General features: G+C 40.1%; 1 protein-coding gene across 2 annotated transcripts in view; it reads left to right on the top strand.

The window, feature by feature from the left end:
• Nucleotides 1–14,471, top strand: part of pdlim7 (PDZ and LIM domain 7) — a 31,757-nt gene extending 17,286 nt beyond the window's left edge. For both annotated transcript variants that reach the window (XM_041047532.1, XM_041047533.1), the window contains exons 6-11: nt 9,080–9,132; nt 9,392–9,635; nt 10,106–10,286; nt 10,395–10,515; nt 12,659–12,774; nt 13,132–14,471. In XM_041047532.1, the coding sequence (XP_040903466.1) occupies nt 9,080–9,132; nt 9,392–9,635; nt 10,106–10,286; nt 10,395–10,515; nt 12,659–12,774; nt 13,132–13,218 (802 nt within the window). In that variant the 3' untranslated portion in view covers nt 13,219–14,471. The remainder of the gene's footprint in view (nt 1–9,079; nt 9,133–9,391; nt 9,636–10,105; nt 10,287–10,394; nt 10,516–12,658; nt 12,775–13,131) is intronic.
• Nucleotides 14,472–18,516: the final 4,045 nt, after the last annotated feature.

Here is an 18,516-nt window from a genome sequence, read left to right on the forward strand (position 1 = left end):
CTCCGGCCATAGAATAATTCAGGCACAAAGGAGGAGGCTGTCAAACCTTTTGTCAGAGGCAGACCTGAATGATCTTGTCGGCCTTTATCATGTTTTGGCTCAGAGAGATGAAAGCAAACATTTTCTTGGCAAAACGGGGAATATTTAGCTGACAGATGTAATTCAGCCTGGCTTCCGTCAGCTGAAAGGCCTCTACTGTGGAATTTATCGGATGACAAAAACTGTTTTTACAGAGATTAGTGAGGGATGTGTCAATAATCACCCACACTTTTATGGTCTTGTATAATCCATTTTATATTTTCTCCGGGAGTGTTTTGTTTTTTTTGGGGTTTTTTTTGCTGCTGCAGATGTTATGATTTATTTTTGTATATATAGACATCTTTTCCATCTTGCTCTTTTTTTTGTTCAAGTCACCCTCATTATATGTGTGAGTGTGTGTGTGTGTGAGAGAGAGAGAGAGAGAGAGAGAGAGAGAGAGAGAGAGAGAGAGAGAGAGAGAGAGAGAGAGAGAGAGAGAGAGAGAGAGAGAGAGAGAGAGAGAGAGAGAGAGAGAGAGAGAGACTAAAAAGTAAGACTTAAGTTTACTAACTATGTGTCACACAAATTATAATGCACAGCCTTTGAGGAATGTATCATTTCCTGCAGAACAATCTGGCTTTTTATAACTGACTTGCTATTTAAACAGATCTGTTATTTACTGGCTGTGATTATTACTTGTATCATGTATAAATGGCAGAATGGATTTTCAAATCCATGGAAATACTTTTGAACTTGCTCTGCACCAAGCTACTTGTCAGCTTTTAAAGGCTGTGTTGTCGTGGCACTCAAGTTGTGACTTCAGTTTCTCTTTAAATGAAAAATCACTACATAAGTCAAAAGTCATCCCTCTGATTAGAAATGTAATTATATCTCTATTTTTGCATTATACTTAAAAAGAATTAATTTTAATGGTGATCTGACAAATTCCACGAAAATTTCACTCATCAATTTGGCTTCTGACCTTTTGGTTATTAAAAAAAAAAAAACACTGACTTGGTTTCAAAGCTGATTGTTTGTTTCACAGCTGGATTCATTTCTGCTGTGTATTAAAATGAAGTTATTGTTCCCATGACTTAACTCTTGCTGGTATAATTACAAAGAGATAATTGGCAGTATTCTCCGGTTTTTATTTTACCGCTCAGTTTTCAGGTTTTACAGGGCTTCCAGGAATGGATCCAGATATATTTGAAATGATCCTGAAACTGGCAGTATGGCATGAAATGGTCGTCAAGGATAGGCCAGTCTGGTTTCTGTAATTTGGGTCACTAGTGGTCTGACTGCAGTCATCGGTGTAGTGTGGTGTGTTGCTGCATTTAGCCTCACTCATAAATTCTGCTGAGTTCTCACACAGCCTTTACTGCCCTGGTGCTGGATTATTTAAGCAGCCTTACTTGCTTACTCTAGAGAAGCTTCACATGCTTGTGAAGTTCCTCTGCACAGGGCCCAAGCACATTCCTCCGGCCATCTTTGAAAAGAATAGCGCCTAATTGTAAGTGTCAGACCAGTTGGATGAAGACATTGTTGGATTTCTTCAGAGCGTAAACAGCATATGTCTAATGTGCCCGGGCCTGTCGTATTGAAACAGGTTTTTGTGATGTTGTTTGTACAGAGCTTACACTGACATCACAATGGGTCATTGCTGTGGCATTTGCGGTTTTAGATGGTATCAGAACAAAAAAAAAAAACTAACTACAGGGACTCAGAAATTAGGCAAGTGTTTTTCTTTTCTTTTCTTTTTTTTTCTGGCAAATGCGCAGGAATTTACATAACACTGAAAAGCATTTGTGAACATGGGCGAGAGGAGCGGAACGGCAGAGGTTTTGTGCCAAATCTGGGGAGTCATTTTGGGTCAGGGTGACAATAGATGATTTGACAAGCAAACAATGCCGTCTTTCTCTCACAGAGCCTGTTGACAATAACAGCATGTCTCGTGTCACCTCTTGCACGTTTTCTGCATCCTGCCGTATTTTTTTGTCTTCTGTGGTGTGAAACCTCTGTCATAAATTGACGTGTTCTGTTTCTCCTTTAACCTAACACTGAACTCTGACGTCTCTCTCCTTCTTTTGTTTTCCTCTTTTCTTTTAACTCCGCAGATGGAAACTCTTGACAAGTTAGTACATTTCTTCTTTTTTTTCTCTTTTACAGTCCAGTACAAAACAATAATTGCTTGTTCTCCTTTTAAATTCTCAGACACTATAATTGCCATCCTCTATCACAGTGTTGCCCAACCTTTTTGTCTTGTCACCTTTTAAAATAAAGCAGTGTGTAGCTTAGTTGCAGCCCCTTGTGGGCCTCCCCTCAGGCTGGGAACCACTGCTTTATTAGAATCCATTTCACCATTTCCTTATTAAGTCACCAGTTACCATCTCATTATATTGGACAGGTTTAATTGATACACAGGCCAGAATTACACATACATTAGTATTATGGCTAATAAACTCAATCTCTCATTATTTAGTTCCCTGCTATCCTTTGTCTTTGTTCTGTTAACGTCATATATCTTTGGTCTGTTCTACAGGGGTGAAGCTCCTTACTATGATATGTACCTAGAGTCCAAGTAAGGGGCAGCTGCATGTGGGCTGGTTTGTCAGCTTAGTGGGTTATTATGGCCAGGCTAATAATGACCAAAGAAAAGTGCTGATGCTCTTGTGCAGATTCAGAGATTGGGTTTACAGAACAAAAATGCCAGGTCATTAATAACCGTTCACCTTTCATCCTCTACCTGCTTTCTGATCAATGCATGCTGCAGTTGACCTGCAACCCACCGTGTTGAAGCCATGTTTAAAATTAAAAGCATTATTTCTTGAGTTGCATAACATAAAAGCTTTAATATGTAGTAAAATATGTCTGCAAACAAGGCTAGATACTGTAGTCTGACAGCTTTTCTCCCATTCCCCCTCCATACTAATGACAGTCATAAATACGATTTCTAATGTGGTAATGTCCATTTATGAGTCTACAGTGTGCCCATGAGAAATCTTTGTAATGGATCTCCATTAGCTGGCTTATTGCGTGACTGTGATACTGAGCATTACTCTTAAGTATTGCATGATCTGTTCAGGATGTCCTCTATTTTCAAGGTCACCTGATTAGCTGGGTTTGGTGTGAGTGGGTAGTCCCTTGATGGGATTGTGTTAACCGCGCCTGCCGTGTGCTGCTGCTGGGTGTGTGTGCAGGCACGGCCTCAGGGTGGAGAACGTGCCCTGTTTTATCCCCAACGACCGCAGCAAGAAGAGGCTGATCGAGGACACTGAGGACTGGCAGCCCCGCACCGGCACCACCCAGTCTCGCTCCTTTCGCATCCTGGCCCAGCTCACAGGCACCGACTTCAGTAAGTCAGGACTGAGGCCTGAAGAGTGAGGCAACAGAGAGGGAGGTGTAGGAGGAGGAGGCCTGTGACTGAACAGTTGATCTGATGTGATCATAGTGACTATCAGTGAGAATGACAGCAGAGTGACACAGGAAAGGTGGATAACATGGGTGTCCATTTTTCAGCTGTGGAGAGGGGCCTCACCTGTCAGGTGGAAGCTGTCTTCAGTGGCAGCAACACATTTTTTTTTTCATGACTGTAACCAGTCTGACAGATCAGCTCCACATGTGCATGTTGATCAGGACAGCAGAGGCTGTGTAGCAAGAGCACCATTTATTACATAATGTGTGTTATTACTTATCATGTCTGGGTTGGTATGTGCTGAACTGGCTATTTGTCTGTCAAAAGGCAACAGTAGGTGTGTGTCAAACTTGTCAGTAAGGCATACTGATGTGTGTGTCTCTCCTGGATCTCTCAGTGCAGGACCCAGATGATGAAATCATGAAGAGGTCCAGGTAAAAACTCGAGTGTCGTTGATTTGAATGGTCACCAGTGTTTTGCGTTTGTGCACTCGCGTGCGGACGCTTCAGTTTGGCAAATATTTAAAAAAAAATCTTTTTAATCTACTTTTAGTTATGTTTTGCTATTGAGATTTTGCCGCTTCATTTGGCATTTGTGGTGTGTGACTTGAACATGATTTGTATCATTAGTACAGAAATCTGCTGCATGGCATAATTTACTAATTGCTTTTAATCAAAATTTGAAATTTTTGCTTTCTTGCTGAGACTTAGATGTGAGATTCACTGCCATTCTCATTCTCTTTCCGATAAACATGTAGCTGTTGCCAGCAGCCAGTCAGCTTAGCATAAAGACTTTAAAGAAACAGGGAGAAACAGCTAGCCTGGTTCTGTCTATAATAAAATCCACTGACCTGCATCTGTCTGAATCAGACTTCTTGGCTGAGTGCATTAAATTCCTGAAAGGAGACTTTACCCCCCCCCCCCCCCCCCCCCCCCCCCCCCCCACCCCACCCCCAAAGAAATAATCCCTCACATTATCCCCTGTAAAACCACAATGTGTCATTTTTACACTTTGGTTTTCTAAAGATTAAAGAAACAATATATAAGGTGTTAATCACTGAGCTTTAGAGGTGCTGGTAGGCAGATTTTGTCACCTTTGGACAGACGAGTCGATTTCAGTCTTTAATACGAAGCTATAGCCAACAGCTAGTTAGTTTTACTTAGTACAGATATGTGAGTCAGTCTTCTCTTGTAACTCTCAGCAAGAAAGTGAATGTTTATCTCCGAAGTTGTCAAAATATTCCTTAAATTTATTTTATAATTTATCTTCCAAAACTATCACATCTTTTTTTGTGTCTATGCTGTTTCACCTGTTTTATTCCTCTGCTACTTTTTCACCTTTTTGTGCACTTCACTCTACTTTCTGCTCTCTCATGCTCCTTTTTTTCCCATTTATTCTCTCCCCTGCAATCTATTTCCTTCCTGTGTATCTCTGTTTCATATCTCTGTTGCTTGCGGTCAGGGAAAAGTTCCTGACTGAGATTCAGAGTCCCCGCTATGCCCGTCTGAGGGATTGGCACCATGACAGGTCTGCTCGCGCCCTCAATATCAAATCCTGAGCGACATCCTAGACGCCATGGGATGCAGAGCCCAGCCAGAGCCTGCTAGCAATAGCCCACACCACAACGACTACGTGACAAAGACGACGAAGATAGCCGACCGTCCAATGGCAGTTAACAAATTCACCCCTCAGATACAGACGGGGTGGAAAAGAAGTTTGGGGAAATAAAGATAAGCAAACCAAAAATAGAAGAAACGTAGCCTAGATGACAAAGCCCAAAGTGGAACCTTGCATACTGAGCCTAAGTGTAAGATCTCCCTCTGAATTTCTGACTTGATGATTGTTGACAACACTGTGGACCACTGTGTCTGTAGCCCTATTTTCCATTTCACACTGCGTTACTTGGAGTAAACGAGTGGGAAGGTGGGAAGGGGGGTCTCAGCAGTGGGAAGCGCCTTTCTGTTCGTTATTCTTCTTTGATTGTGAAGTTCAGACCCTCCTTTGATCTGTCTGTCTCTGTCTCTCTCACTCTCTCTCTCTCTGCCTGCTTCCATTTATTGAGTTCTTCATCCTTTAGAGTTTTCATTTCTGATCCCCTCCTCTTGTAGGCTTCTCCAACCATTAAGAAAGAAAAGGAAGATAAATCTGTACTTTTTTCCGCTGTCATCAAAAATATAAAACGTCTGAAAAAAAGCAAACCTCGCTTCTCTGTCCTTCTCTTCTGTGTTTCTCTCTTTTCTTGTTTATTCACTGTTGAAGCCAAACAGGATGCATCTCTTGATTTCCAACTCATATTTCTTCTATTTCTTTACTTACCTGTTGTACTGAACAAAAATAATTATGTAGAAACGGGGTTTTCCTCTGTATTTATGCGGTTCTGAATTAATGGGGTGTCCTCTCAAAGATCAGGGTTCAAGGTTTATTTTTATTGCCTTCGAGAGAAAATAGTTGTGTGGTCAGGCATAAAAAAACTAATGAGGTTACACACATGAAGTAATACACATTCATAAAGTGCAGAGGTGAATAGTGAGGAAACGCAGCCTTTAGTCTGTTGCAAGTGCCTGAAATAAAAATATCTGAGAGTATTTAAAACCTAATGAAAAGACCAACATTAGCATATTCAGAGTTCAACTGTTTGCTGCAGTACGGTGGTTTTTATGAAAAGTTTTGTGAAAGTTGCACTCAAAAACAAAAAAGCAAAACAAAACACAGCTTGGATAGAAAATTACTTCTAGTCAATATTATTGATGGTTAGGTACTACCCTGATTTAGATGTACTAAAATAAAATAATTTTAAGGCTGCAAACTATTCAGAAACTTTGACTGTGGACAAGGTGCAAAATGTACTTTTGCCTTTAGGTGACCAGGAGAAAAATGTGGGGTGGCTGCTCGTTACATGGTGGTATGGCCTAATGCTTTGTGATAGAGACATGTGAACAGAAACTTGGCAGGTGAAACCTGAAACCAACAGAAACTCTGTGAGCTGTGGGACTGAATGAGAAATGCTCTGCCTTCCATAGCTTGAAGAAATAATACATTTTATGGCAGAAAATAGAATCTAGACTAGAATAGTTTTGTATTTAAAAAAAAAACAAGTGAATTACATTAAAAGGGAACTAAATGTTAGAAATGGAAATTAAGGTTAGGGTATAATGATGTCGTTGGCAGCTAAATGATAATTGGTACCAAAGGAATGCCCATATAGCCAAAACAAGTTCAAATCTGTTTTGTAGCAGTAAGCGTGTCTGACAGCTTCTTAATGTCAACGTTGACAAATTAAAAGGCATCAAAACAATGTGGAGAAATTACAGTTACAGTAACAGGATAGTGGAATACAACAAATATGTAATGGTTAACAGAAATATTACTTTTAACATGCCACATGTAACAGAGGGGAAAAAAGTACAGACATTAAAATTGTAGTTTTCTTTACATGATGGGCTTTTTTAAATAATAAGGAACAAGGAATGACAGAAGGAGTCTGTTAATTAAAAACCTGAGCAGTGTGTAAGAAATGCAAGCTCTCTGTCTGCTGTGACATGTGCCACCATTGTTTGACATTTTGCCAGTTGTCACATTCAGTTTCTTGTAGTGCTGCGCCACCTTTACCTCCTGACTGTGGAGGGTGACATATGTCAGTGCCTTCTTGCTCCATCTGAAATCAAAACCTGTTCCTTTCTCTGCCGGGTGCTGAGCTGCCAACAAACTCCTCTACTTTCCTCATTGCTCAGTTCGATGCATCCCACAGAGTAAGCCAAAAAAAAAAAAAAAAACCCCAAAACATAGGTGACTCTGAAATCAGAGGTGTAAAGAGTGAACAGGAAATGTCAAGGAAATGTTCCATGGGGTGCAGCTCTGCAGCATGTCCAAAACCCTATGTCGAAGGGGGAAAAAAAAACACCCTGTCTGTGCAGTCTGTGATGCAGGAATTGTGCACCTGCAACACACTGAGCCTCTCGCTGAGCAGAAAGGGGGGCGGGGGAGGATGTTGAAAGCCGTGAAAATGTCAAGAAAACATGATCCAGGCTGCTCCAGGTGGGAATAAGCCGCTGTAGAGGATGTACTCCAATTTGCACCTGCAACCTTCACCAGAGTGAGGTGCAGCCAAACAAACCTCTCAGAGGTGTGTGAGAAGTCAGTGCCACTGGCCTGTTGTTATGTAGGGCAGCCTGCCGGGGCCGCGGTGTTGAGCAGGATGTTGTTTTGTTAGCTGTTAGCTGGGGGTCCAGGAGGCAGGCTTGCCAGTGTGTGGGGTGGAGGGCAGCTGACCCAGGGTCTGTGAGTCAAAGAGGCTGAAACAGGTTCATTCTGTCCTTTGTTTGACCCGGCTGCCAGAGAACCTTCTCATCCAGACCGCTTTCTTCCTTTCAGACTGTTTTTGGTGTAGTTTCTTTCCCAAAGTCTCCTGGTAGGGGGTGTCTTACCTTCCTTAATTTAGAAAGATTTAACTTCCTCTCTCTCTGTCACCAGCCCTGCAAGCCATTTTTATGCTACTGCAAAGGGATTTAAGGTCCGTTATTATTCAGAGTGTGCTGTTTGGAAAATAGTAGACTGTTTTTATTCTTCTTCTTGCTAGATAGCTCCAAGCTGTGTTTCTTTAAGTTCTCCTGTCTCAGTAACTTCTTGTGTTTAGTTGTGTGAATACACAAGGAGTATAATTGATAGGCAGACTTAACCTGATAGAGGCGATGCTATAGAACAAGGTTGTCGCAGGGTAATTCATTTCACATCCTCCTCTTTTTCTTTGCAAATGAGAAATGATTTCATCATCTTTCATTAGTGTATTGTAGATGGCACAGTTGATGATGTAAACATGATAGATGCCTAAGGCAGTGTTATATTTTTTCCCAAGATAAGACGTCTCCAGAGCTCACTGTCTTGGCTCAGAAGTTGTTTTTCCGTCTCAGTCATGGTTTGAAGATTTTCTGAATATGGTGACGCTTGCTGCGGGTAACAGAACTTTGAAATAGAGAAACAACTCTTTATTTCAACACTTCTGCACATGCAGGCTTGAAGCGAAACTCTTCTGCATCCACATCTGACAGCATCAGGCGTCTGATGAGTTTCTCCGTCTCTAACTTTGCCCGTGAGTGACGTCAGTCAATCCGAGATGTTTCTTATTTCTCACATTAGAGTAGCAGCCCTTGAATCATTTCGATGCAGAGCTAAAATGTCTCTATCGAACGCACACTGTGCCATCTGTTGTTCGGCATCGATTGTTTAAATTACGTGATTGATTTTGTCTCAGAGGGCCTGTGTAATCATGTAAAATGGCCTGCAGACACCAACATTTCATTGCGTCTGCAGAAAAATTTCATTACACTGTATTTTCTTTAACACTCAGCTGAATTCACCACACTAAACTAGTTTGTCTTGCCACAACAGGTGAGAACTCCACACTACCCTGTTGATACTGATTAATATTAATGATGATGATGCTTATGATCATTCACACAGAAGGTAATCTGAGGCATACCTTAATGGAGACAGCCATGGCTGCTGATATCCAACAGGATGGCCATTCATTTAGTAGTAACCATGGTTACTGAGGGGCGTGTATGTGTGTGTGTGTGTGTGTGTGAGAGAGAGAGAGAGAGAGAGAGAGAGAGAGATATGTACCTTTTCTAATTAGTCATTTTCTCCCCACAGCCTTGAGCCAACTCCCTCACCTGCCAAGACACCGGCAGCAGATAAACCAGATGGTGAGTTTCTGCTCCTGCTGATGCGTAAAAAGAAACCCAGCAGCATCCAGTAGAGGCTGTGCTAATAGATTCTTATGAAGTGTCAATATGTGAGCATCAGCAGCAACAACATGACACACAAAACTGTCACAATGAACATCTGGAGGGATCGTGTATATTACATAACTGTCCCCCCCTTGTGAAATGATTCTAAGTCATAGCCAAATTTTTCAAAGTGCTGTAATTCCAAAACAAATCTGCTTGGTTTCCTCTGGCTCAGGCACCAAGACTGCAGCTGCGGCAGCAGGCAGTTCGGGTACCTCCAGTCGACCACCGTGGGTCACCGACCCTACGTTCGCCGACCGCTTTCGCCCGGACAAGACCAGCACCGTGGTGACCCAGCACCAGCAGCCGGCCCAGCCGACACCCATGCAGAACCGCAGCTCCATCCTGCAGGCAGCACAGCAGGCACCTGAAGACAGCGGGAGGACCCCAGTGTGTGGCGCCTGCAACAAAATCATCAGGTGAGACCACACGACCCGTTCTACGCTGACAGTTTGATGGATTTGTTTTACCAGAGATAAAATACTCTCAGTGTTTGCTTATTTCAAAGTCCTGTTAGAGAAATGACACATCACTTAGCACAGTTAATAGACACAATGACAGACTGTACGTCTGTAGCAAATTAGGTCAGTCAGCATAATGAACACAGTTTGGAGAAATCTTGTTATCACTGGAGACAAGCATTATGCTGACTTTGAAATTATGTAAATCTCATTTCACACATTTAACAGATAATAGAGAAATCATAATTCTGGTCACTGTTGCGAGCACAGAGGAGATTTGGTTTTACAAAAAAATGAAGATACAAAATCATCATTTGAGCTAAAAAGGTGTCTCCAATTTTTGCTAAAACTATTTAGCAGATTATAATAATACCTCTGGTGTGTTGTTAATGAGTGTGTATGTGTATGTGTGTGTGTGGTTTTTCCAGGGGTCGGTACTTGGTAGCGCTGGGACGTTCTTGGCACCCGGAGGAGTTTACGTGCTCACAGTGTAAGGCGGTCCTGGACGAGGGGGGCTTCTTCGAGGAGAGAGGGTCCGTCTATTGTACCAAGTGCTACGATAACCGATACGCTCCTAACTGTGCCAAGTGCAAAAAGAAGATCACGGGGGTAAGAGCTGCTTCATCGTGTCCAGCAAAGTCAAAAAGCCAAAGTTACAAGGCTGTGCATCCACTGTACTGCATCAGCACCAGCTACAACCTTTTCTCCCCTTACCAGGAAATCATGCATGCGCTGAAGATGACCTACCATGTTCAGTGTTTCAAGTGTGCGGCCTGCAAGACTCCCATCAGGAACCAAGCTTTTTACATGGAGGAGGGCGAGCCCTACTGTGAGAGAGGTGAGACACTGAACGGCTGCAGTTAACATACACTGAACTTAGCAGTGGAAGTAGCAGACACTTTAATCTCTGTGTAGTTTAATGGTGTCGTACATTAAGGACACAAAAACATAAGCTGTTTGCACCAAAGTCTGCTACTGTCAGGTGTCATGATAATGATACCAGTGATAAACTCTGTGGTGTAAAGCATTGGATATGATGGGTTTCTAAATTAAATATAAGTTCATAAATGTTGTAAAGGCATCAATAAATGCTAATAATAATAATAATAATAATAATGTAAAGACATGGGGATATTGTAACATTAATTAGTATTGTTAAAAAAAACAATAACCTTGTCTCAGTCCCCTCTGAATGTTTAATTTGAACGTGTTTTCACTCCATGTCTCTTTTTCTCATTCATGCTTAATAACAACATTTTTTGTCGCACATTCTTGAGGCTTCATAAAAGAGATGAAGGAATCACCATGGTGAAAAATCCTCAGCTGGAAATAAAAGGAACCGTCATATTAATGTGGTGTCTGGAAGAAGAATTGAAGAAAAACTTGTGGTTAGCAGCAGCAGCAGTGGCCACCACGGCAGAACAGACAGACAGTGACACCCACAGAAACTGTGGCTTTAATAGAATTAAATGAATTCTAAACCTAAATTAAATGCAGGCAGTATTTAGAGGTAATGCTTCAGCAGATAGTCTGAAAGACTAGCGAAGAACAGCATGCTCAGATCTCAGTGTGAAGAGTGATCAGTGTCACTGCCGACTGAGAACATCTCAACCCATGTAAGACCCCCTGTGACTTTACACATGGATCTCAGCTGAACATATTTATGGTAAATCTGCACTGGGCTCCAAGTATAGGAATGAACTGAGGAGGAGGGAGTGATATTCAACCACAAAGGATTAAGTTTGTGATTGAGCTTGTTTGATGTAAGATGTCATACCTTTTTTTCTTTTCTTTTTTTTTATACTTTAAATGGATGCATAGCTAAGTGCTACAGTGCAGGCTGCGTAACAGATGCTTGGTTACAAACACAGAAAAAAGCAGAGCCTCTGGGTGATTTAGAAGTTTTGCAGAGTGCATTGCATTTTATGATCAAGTTGTTTCTTTTTGGAGAAAGAAAAAAAAAAAATCTCCATCTCACTGCAGGGCTCCCTCTCCAGTTTTGCAGGAGTCATTTCCATTTTTTTTTTATTTCAGACTATTTGGAAAACAAACAGCACTGTTGTATTATTGCTGTGGGGTTTGGCATGGGCCTACATCATGAATCTCTCGGCGCGTACCACAGTCAATCATAAAGTGTGATGTTTTCATCTGCTGTAATCTATTTAGCTCCAGTTTACTTCATACATTTCTCTATTGGATTTTATGAATGGTGTGTGCTCTTCTATTATGCTGTAAATGATTTAGCGGGGCAGCGTGCTTCTCGCTCACCACCGAGGCTCTGACGTGGATTGCTGCTTTATCAGAAGCAAAGCCAGAACCTGAGTACTCATACTCTGACTAATGCCTTTAGCTCTGATAAACATTCTGCTGCCTCAGCATCTTTCAGGGATTGTGCAGCTCTCACTCACTCACTCTTGAGAAGCAGCATTATAACCTGACACTTTCCCCAGAGTCCCTGTGATGAAAGAGACTAGCAAATCCAGTTAAGTATCTGGAGCAATTTCCCCTCATCCTAATCCTGCCCTTAGACTCCGGAAAGGCACTCGTGTACAGTTGGACAAAATGACGCGAAACAGCAAAGTATCAAATGCCCGATGAGTAGAAGTGCAAACATTTGGCTTCAAAACAGCTTCATCTATCCTTATTGCCGTCATTCAAGTCCTTAAGTGTGTGTGTGAGTGTGAGTGTGAGTGTGTGCGTGTGTGTGTGTGTGTGTGTGTGTAGTGGGATATTGCTCATCTTCAAGACGAAAAGCCTCCAGTTCTTTTAAAAGATGAAAGAGGTGGAAACCTATTTCACACTCGGTGCTCCAGAACATTCTATAAGTGTTAAGTGGTGTTTACATACAGTGAGTGTGGAGGCCATGGAGGATGCTTGACCTGATCTCCAGGATGATAAAAGCACTTTTGAATTTATTATTTTATTTTGGTGGTTATCTCACATGTCTTTGCCACTCACCACTGTTTTCTCTCTCTCTGCAGACTATGAGAAGATGTTTGGCACCAAATGCCACGGCTGTGACTTTAAGATTGATGCCGGCGATCGGTTCCTGGAGGCCTTGGGCTACAGCTGGCACGATACATGCTTCGTCTGTGCTGTAAGTCATTTTGATTGATACGGGTCCCTGTGGGTCTCTCTTTGCCCCATCTCTTCTGGCTGTCCCAGCACAATGCCACCTGAAAAATCTGCCTCCGTTTCTGGACCCTGAGCTTTCCCCCCCTGTCTGTCTCTTTTAACCTGTCACCTGCAGTCTATCACCTTCTCTATCTCTCTCTCTCTCATTTTGGGAAGAAAACTGAAAGTAAAATGCTGTCAAGTAAATAATATGCTCCTGCTCTGGCTGGTAGAAAACTCTGTAAATTCACACTGGCAATGTCGAGGTCTGATATCTGCTCTGCCCTGGTTTCCAAATGCGTCTGACTCTGTCTGTCTCTGTCTCCTTTCATCTTTAAAGCTCTGCCAAATCAACCTGGAGGGGAAGACGTTCTACTCGAAGAAGGATAAGCCCCTGTGCAAAGGCCATGCTTTTGCTCCAGTGTGAGAGATCAAGCTTCATCTTCAGAGGAAGGAACACTTCTCTGTCTCCCTCCTCTTTACCCCCTTCCACCCTCCGGCACTCTTGTACACACTCTACATCTCCAGCCAGCCACACACCTAGTTAAACTCAGTCTATTTTTCTATCCTGCAGACTTTGTTTCTACACCGGAGGCTTAATGCTAGCTTCATATAGTGTTACTTTACTGTGCTGTTAGGACAGTTCAGATGTTACTACCTGTAATACCAAATGCTGAGTTGTGTAACTGGAAGTAGTCAAGGAATTATTTAATATCATGCCACTAACTTGTTGACTTTTAAATCGGACATTGAAAAATGCAGCTGAAGTGGATCTAGATTTGATGACTGTCGGCGAAAAATTCTCACGACTTGACTGATCTCATCCTTGCTCAGGCTGAGGTCAGATCAAGTCAGTATCCTCCAGGTTGGAAGAGTCATTGAGCCTCTAATGATGTCACATATTGCAGTAATGATCCATCACTACTCCCACACTAAGCGAGGAGAAGTGGTGGCCCCATTCAGGGCCCTGGCCCACTCACTGCCTCTCACCGCGGTGCCTATTAACATAATGGGGGTCCAGTCGAGCAGAAACGGAGGGGGTGGGGGGAATGTCCCATTTCTGCTTGACTGGACCTCTCCACAGAAGCACTAACTGCTTAACTTATCACTTTAGCTCTGACAAATCAGTGCACATGCTACAGGTAATTACTGTAATTTTGAATTATGTAATAATCCTTAATTGATCTAATTTTAATTGTCACATGTGGGGTGATGGAGAAAGGGCTGTTAATGTTTTTAAATGTTTGACACTCCTAAGGTAAGGAGAAGTGTCCCAGCTATGAAATGATCATCATTAATTGGACATTTTAACGTAAGGAAAATAAAAAGTCCCCTGATGTTACTATGATATTGTGATTATTCCTTAGAGTACTTTCAAGCCATTGTTGAATATGTATTTATAATGCTTCAGAATGGGCCTGTAAGTGTTGTTTTTATTGTTGCTGGATGTTTCAAATAAAATTATTTAGTAATGCCATGTGCTGGGACAGAACACTCTGGGTTGAAGTGTTTTTTGGAAGCGAACCCATCTGTAAGATTATCTGTCGACTGATGTTTTGGTCGTCCTCGCTGTCACTAACACCTGCTCCCCAACAACACGACAATGGACTTTCATTTGTTGTAGTACTTATTGTTGAGTACAAGAAGTGCCTTTTTTTTTTTTTTAAATCAAGCTTTACACAGACAGCTTCTTTTTTTGCTGTAACAAAGACAAAAGTGAATCCCTTCAGTGTATACATGCATTATAGAATAATTCATTGAATTTGTAGACATGATTCTGATATAAGCTCTCTTTTAGTTATTTGCTTTCTTACCCAGAGTTAACGAAATGAGACCCAGGATGCTATTAGCTTAGCATAAAGACTGGAAACGGGGAAATAACTAGCCTGGCTCTGTCCAAAGTTTTAAAATACATCTGCCAAAACTTGTAAAGGGAATTTCATTTGTTTCATCTTTTCACAAAGTAGGATTTGGAAATGGGGGGGCTTGACCACTTTTGGGGGAAGCTATTTATAACTGTTAGGAAAAATTGCAAATATAACAGTAATTTATTCAGTATGAATATCCCTGTTAGTTTCCATAAAATGCTGTCTGTATCGCAAATGACTGTCAGATCACTTTGACCCTGGTCAAAAGTGACCGACAGATGTGAGAGAGCGACAGCTCTTCCTGTCATCTGGCTCTAACTCAGTTGGTGTCTGGATGTGGAGAGGGGTGGTGGCAGTGGTGGAGGAAGTACTGAAGCTTAGTACTTAAGTAAAAGTACAAATATCCCACAAGACATTTACTCAAGTGAAAGTGGAAGTACTACATCAAGAATCTTACTTAAGTAAAAGTACTAAGTGCTTACTTTTAAGTATTTTTTTTAAAGTAAAAGTACTCACGCAATGGGTTTGTCTCAGTGTTGGGGCTGTGCCATTTTTTAAAAAATTACTTTATTGATCCCTCCTGGGGAAATTACTCTCTGCATTTTACCCACACCAAGTGAACAAAACACACACACAAGCATTCACATGAACGAGAGACACTGGGGCAGGGGGCTGCCCAGTGAGGCACCCGGGGAGCTGGGGTCAATCGGTGCCTTGCTCAGGGGCACCACAGCCATGGTAGCAGAGGCAGGGGAGGCGCGTCTGCTTCACCACCACAGTATCCGTTTTTTTGCGCTTGGTCGAGGGATCGAAACCACGACCCTCCGATCTCAGGCTGGTCCAAAGTCCAAAGCCGCACTCTTAACGTACTGCTACCCCAAATTTTGATAAAGAACGTAGATATACTGATTTATGCCTCTGCCTATGTCACTGCTCACAAGCAACATCATACTTTCTTTGGCATATTTTGACACCTTACAGCCGTATGACGTTTTTTATGACATTTTGAGGTCAAAAAAAATTATGACTTTCTTTGGCCGATTTTGACGCCTTACTATACTATGACATTTCTTATGACATTTCGAAGTCAAAAAAATTTGACTTTTTTGGGCCGATTTTGACGCCTTACTATACTATGACGTTTTTTATGACATTTTGAGGTCAAAAAAAATTTTGAGTTTTTTTGGCCGATTTTGACGCCTTACTATACTATGACGTTTTTTATGACATTTTGAGGTCAAAAAAATGTTTGACTTTTTTTGGCCGAAAAAAACGCCTTACTATACTATGACATTTTTTATGACATTTTGAGGTCAAAAAAATTTTTGAGTTTCTTTGGCCGAAAAAAACGCCTTACTATACTATGACATTTTTTATGACATTCTGAGGTCAAAAAAATTTTTGACTTTTTTTGGCCGAAAAAAACGCCTTACTATACTATGACGTTTTTTATGACATTTTGAGGTCAAAAAAAATTTTGGACGTTTTTTTGGCCGATTTTGACGCCTTACTATACTATGACATTTTTTATGACATTTTGAGGTCAAAAAAAATGTTGAGTTTTTTTGGCCGAAAAAAACGCCTTACTATACTATGACGTTTTTTATGACATTTTGAGGTCAAAAAAAATTTTGAGTTTTTTTGGCCGATTTTGACGCCTTACTATACTATGACGTTTTTTATGACATTTTGAGGTCAAAAAATTTTTTGACTTTTTTTGGCCGAAAAAAACGCCTTACTATACTATGATGTTTTTTATGACATTTTGAGGTCAAAAAAAATTTTGAGTTTTTTTGGCCGAAAAAAACGCCTTACTATACTATGACGTTTTTTATGACATTTTGAGGTCAAAAAATTTTTTGAGTTTTTTTGGCCGATTTTGACGCCTTACTATACTATGACGTTTTTTATGACATTTTGAGGTCAAAAAAAAGTTGGAGTTTTTTTGGCCGATTTTGACGCCTTACTATACTATGATGTTTTTTATGACATTTTGAGGTCAAAAATTTTTTTGACTTTTTTTGGCCGATTTTGACGCCTTACTATACTATGACGTTTTTTATGACATTTTGAGGTCAAAAAAAATGTTGAGTTTTTTTGGCCGAAAAAAACGCCTTACTATACTATGACGTTTTTTATGACATTTTGAGGTCAAAAAAAATTTTGACTTTTTTTGGCCGATTTTGACGCCTTACTATACTATGACGTTTTTTATGACATTTTGAGGTCAAAAAAAATTTTGAGTTTTTTTGGCCGATTTTGACGCCTTACTATACTATGATGTTTTTTATGACATTTTGAGGTCAAAAAATTTTTTGACTTTTTTTGGCCGATTTTGACGCCTTACTATACTATGACGTTTTTTATGACATTTTGAGGTCAAAAAAAATTTTGAGTTTCTTTGGCCGAAAAAAACGCCTTACTATACTATGACATTTTTTATGACATTTTGAGGTAAAAAAAATTTTTGACTTTTTTTGGCCGAAAAAAGCGCCTTACTATACTATGATGTTTTTTATGACATTTTGAGGTAAAAAAAAATTTGGACTTTTTTTGGCCGAAAAAAACGCCTTACTATACTATGACGTTTTTTATGACATTTTGAGGTCAAAAAAAATTTGGACTTTTTTTGGCCGAAAAAAACGCCTTACTATACTATGACGTTTTTTATGACATTTTGAGGTCAAAAAAAATTTTGAGTTTTTTTGGCCGAAAAAAACGCCTTACTATACTATGACGTTTTTTATGACATTTTGAGGTCAAAAAAAAGTTGAGTTTTTTTGGCCGATTTTGACGCCTTACTATACTATGACGTTTTTTATGACATTTTGAGGTCAAAAATTTTTTTGACATTTTTGGCCGATTTTGACGCCTTAATATACTATGACGTTTTTTATGACATTTTGAGGTCAAAAATTTTTTTGACTTTTTTTGGCCGATTTTGAAGCCTTACTATACTATGACGTTTTTTATGACATTTTGAGGTCAAAAAAAATTTTGACTTTTTTTGGCCGATTTTGACGCCTTACTATACTATGACGTTTTTTATGACATTTTGAGGTCAAAAAATTTTTTGAGTTTTTTTGGCCGATTTTGACGCCTTACTACACTATGACGTTTTTTATGACATTTTGAGGTCAAAAAAATTTTTGACTTTTTTTGGCCGAAAAAAGCGCCTTACTATACTATGATGTTTTTTATGACATTTTGAGGTAAAAAAAAATTTGGACTTTTTTTGGCCGAAAAAAACGCCTTACTATACTATGACGTTTTTTAATGACATTTTGAGGTCAAAAAAAATTTGGACTTTTTTTGGCCGAAAAAAACGCCTTACTATACTATGACGTTTTTTATGACATTTTGAGGTCAAAAAAAAAGTTGAGTTTTTTTGGCCGATTTTGACGCCTTACTATACTATGACGTTTTTTATGACATTTTGAGGTCAAAAATTTTTTTGACATTTTTGGCCGATTTTGACGCCTTAATATACTATGACGTTTTTTATGACATTTTGAGGTCAAAAAAAATTTGGACTTTTTTTGGCCGATTTTGACGCCTTACTATACTATGACGTTTTTTATGACATTTTGAGGTCAAAAAAAATGTTGAGTTTTTTTGGCCGAAAAAAACGCCTTACTATACTATGACGTTTTTTATGACATTTTGAGGTCAAAAAATTTTTTGACTTTTTTTGGCCGAAAAAAACGCCTTACTATACTATGATGTTTTTTATGACATTTTGAGGTCAAAAAAATTTTTGAGTTTTTTTGGCCGAAAAAAACGCCTTACTATACTATGACGATTTTTATGACATTTTGAAGTCAAAAATTTTTTTGACTTTTTTTGGCCGATTTTGA

Source organism: Toxotes jaculatrix, chromosome 10 (genome assembly GCF_017976425.1).
Source record: "Toxotes jaculatrix isolate fToxJac2 chromosome 10, fToxJac2.pri, whole genome shotgun sequence".
In the NCBI taxonomy this organism is placed as follows: Eukaryota; Metazoa; Chordata; class Actinopteri; family Toxotidae; genus Toxotes; species Toxotes jaculatrix.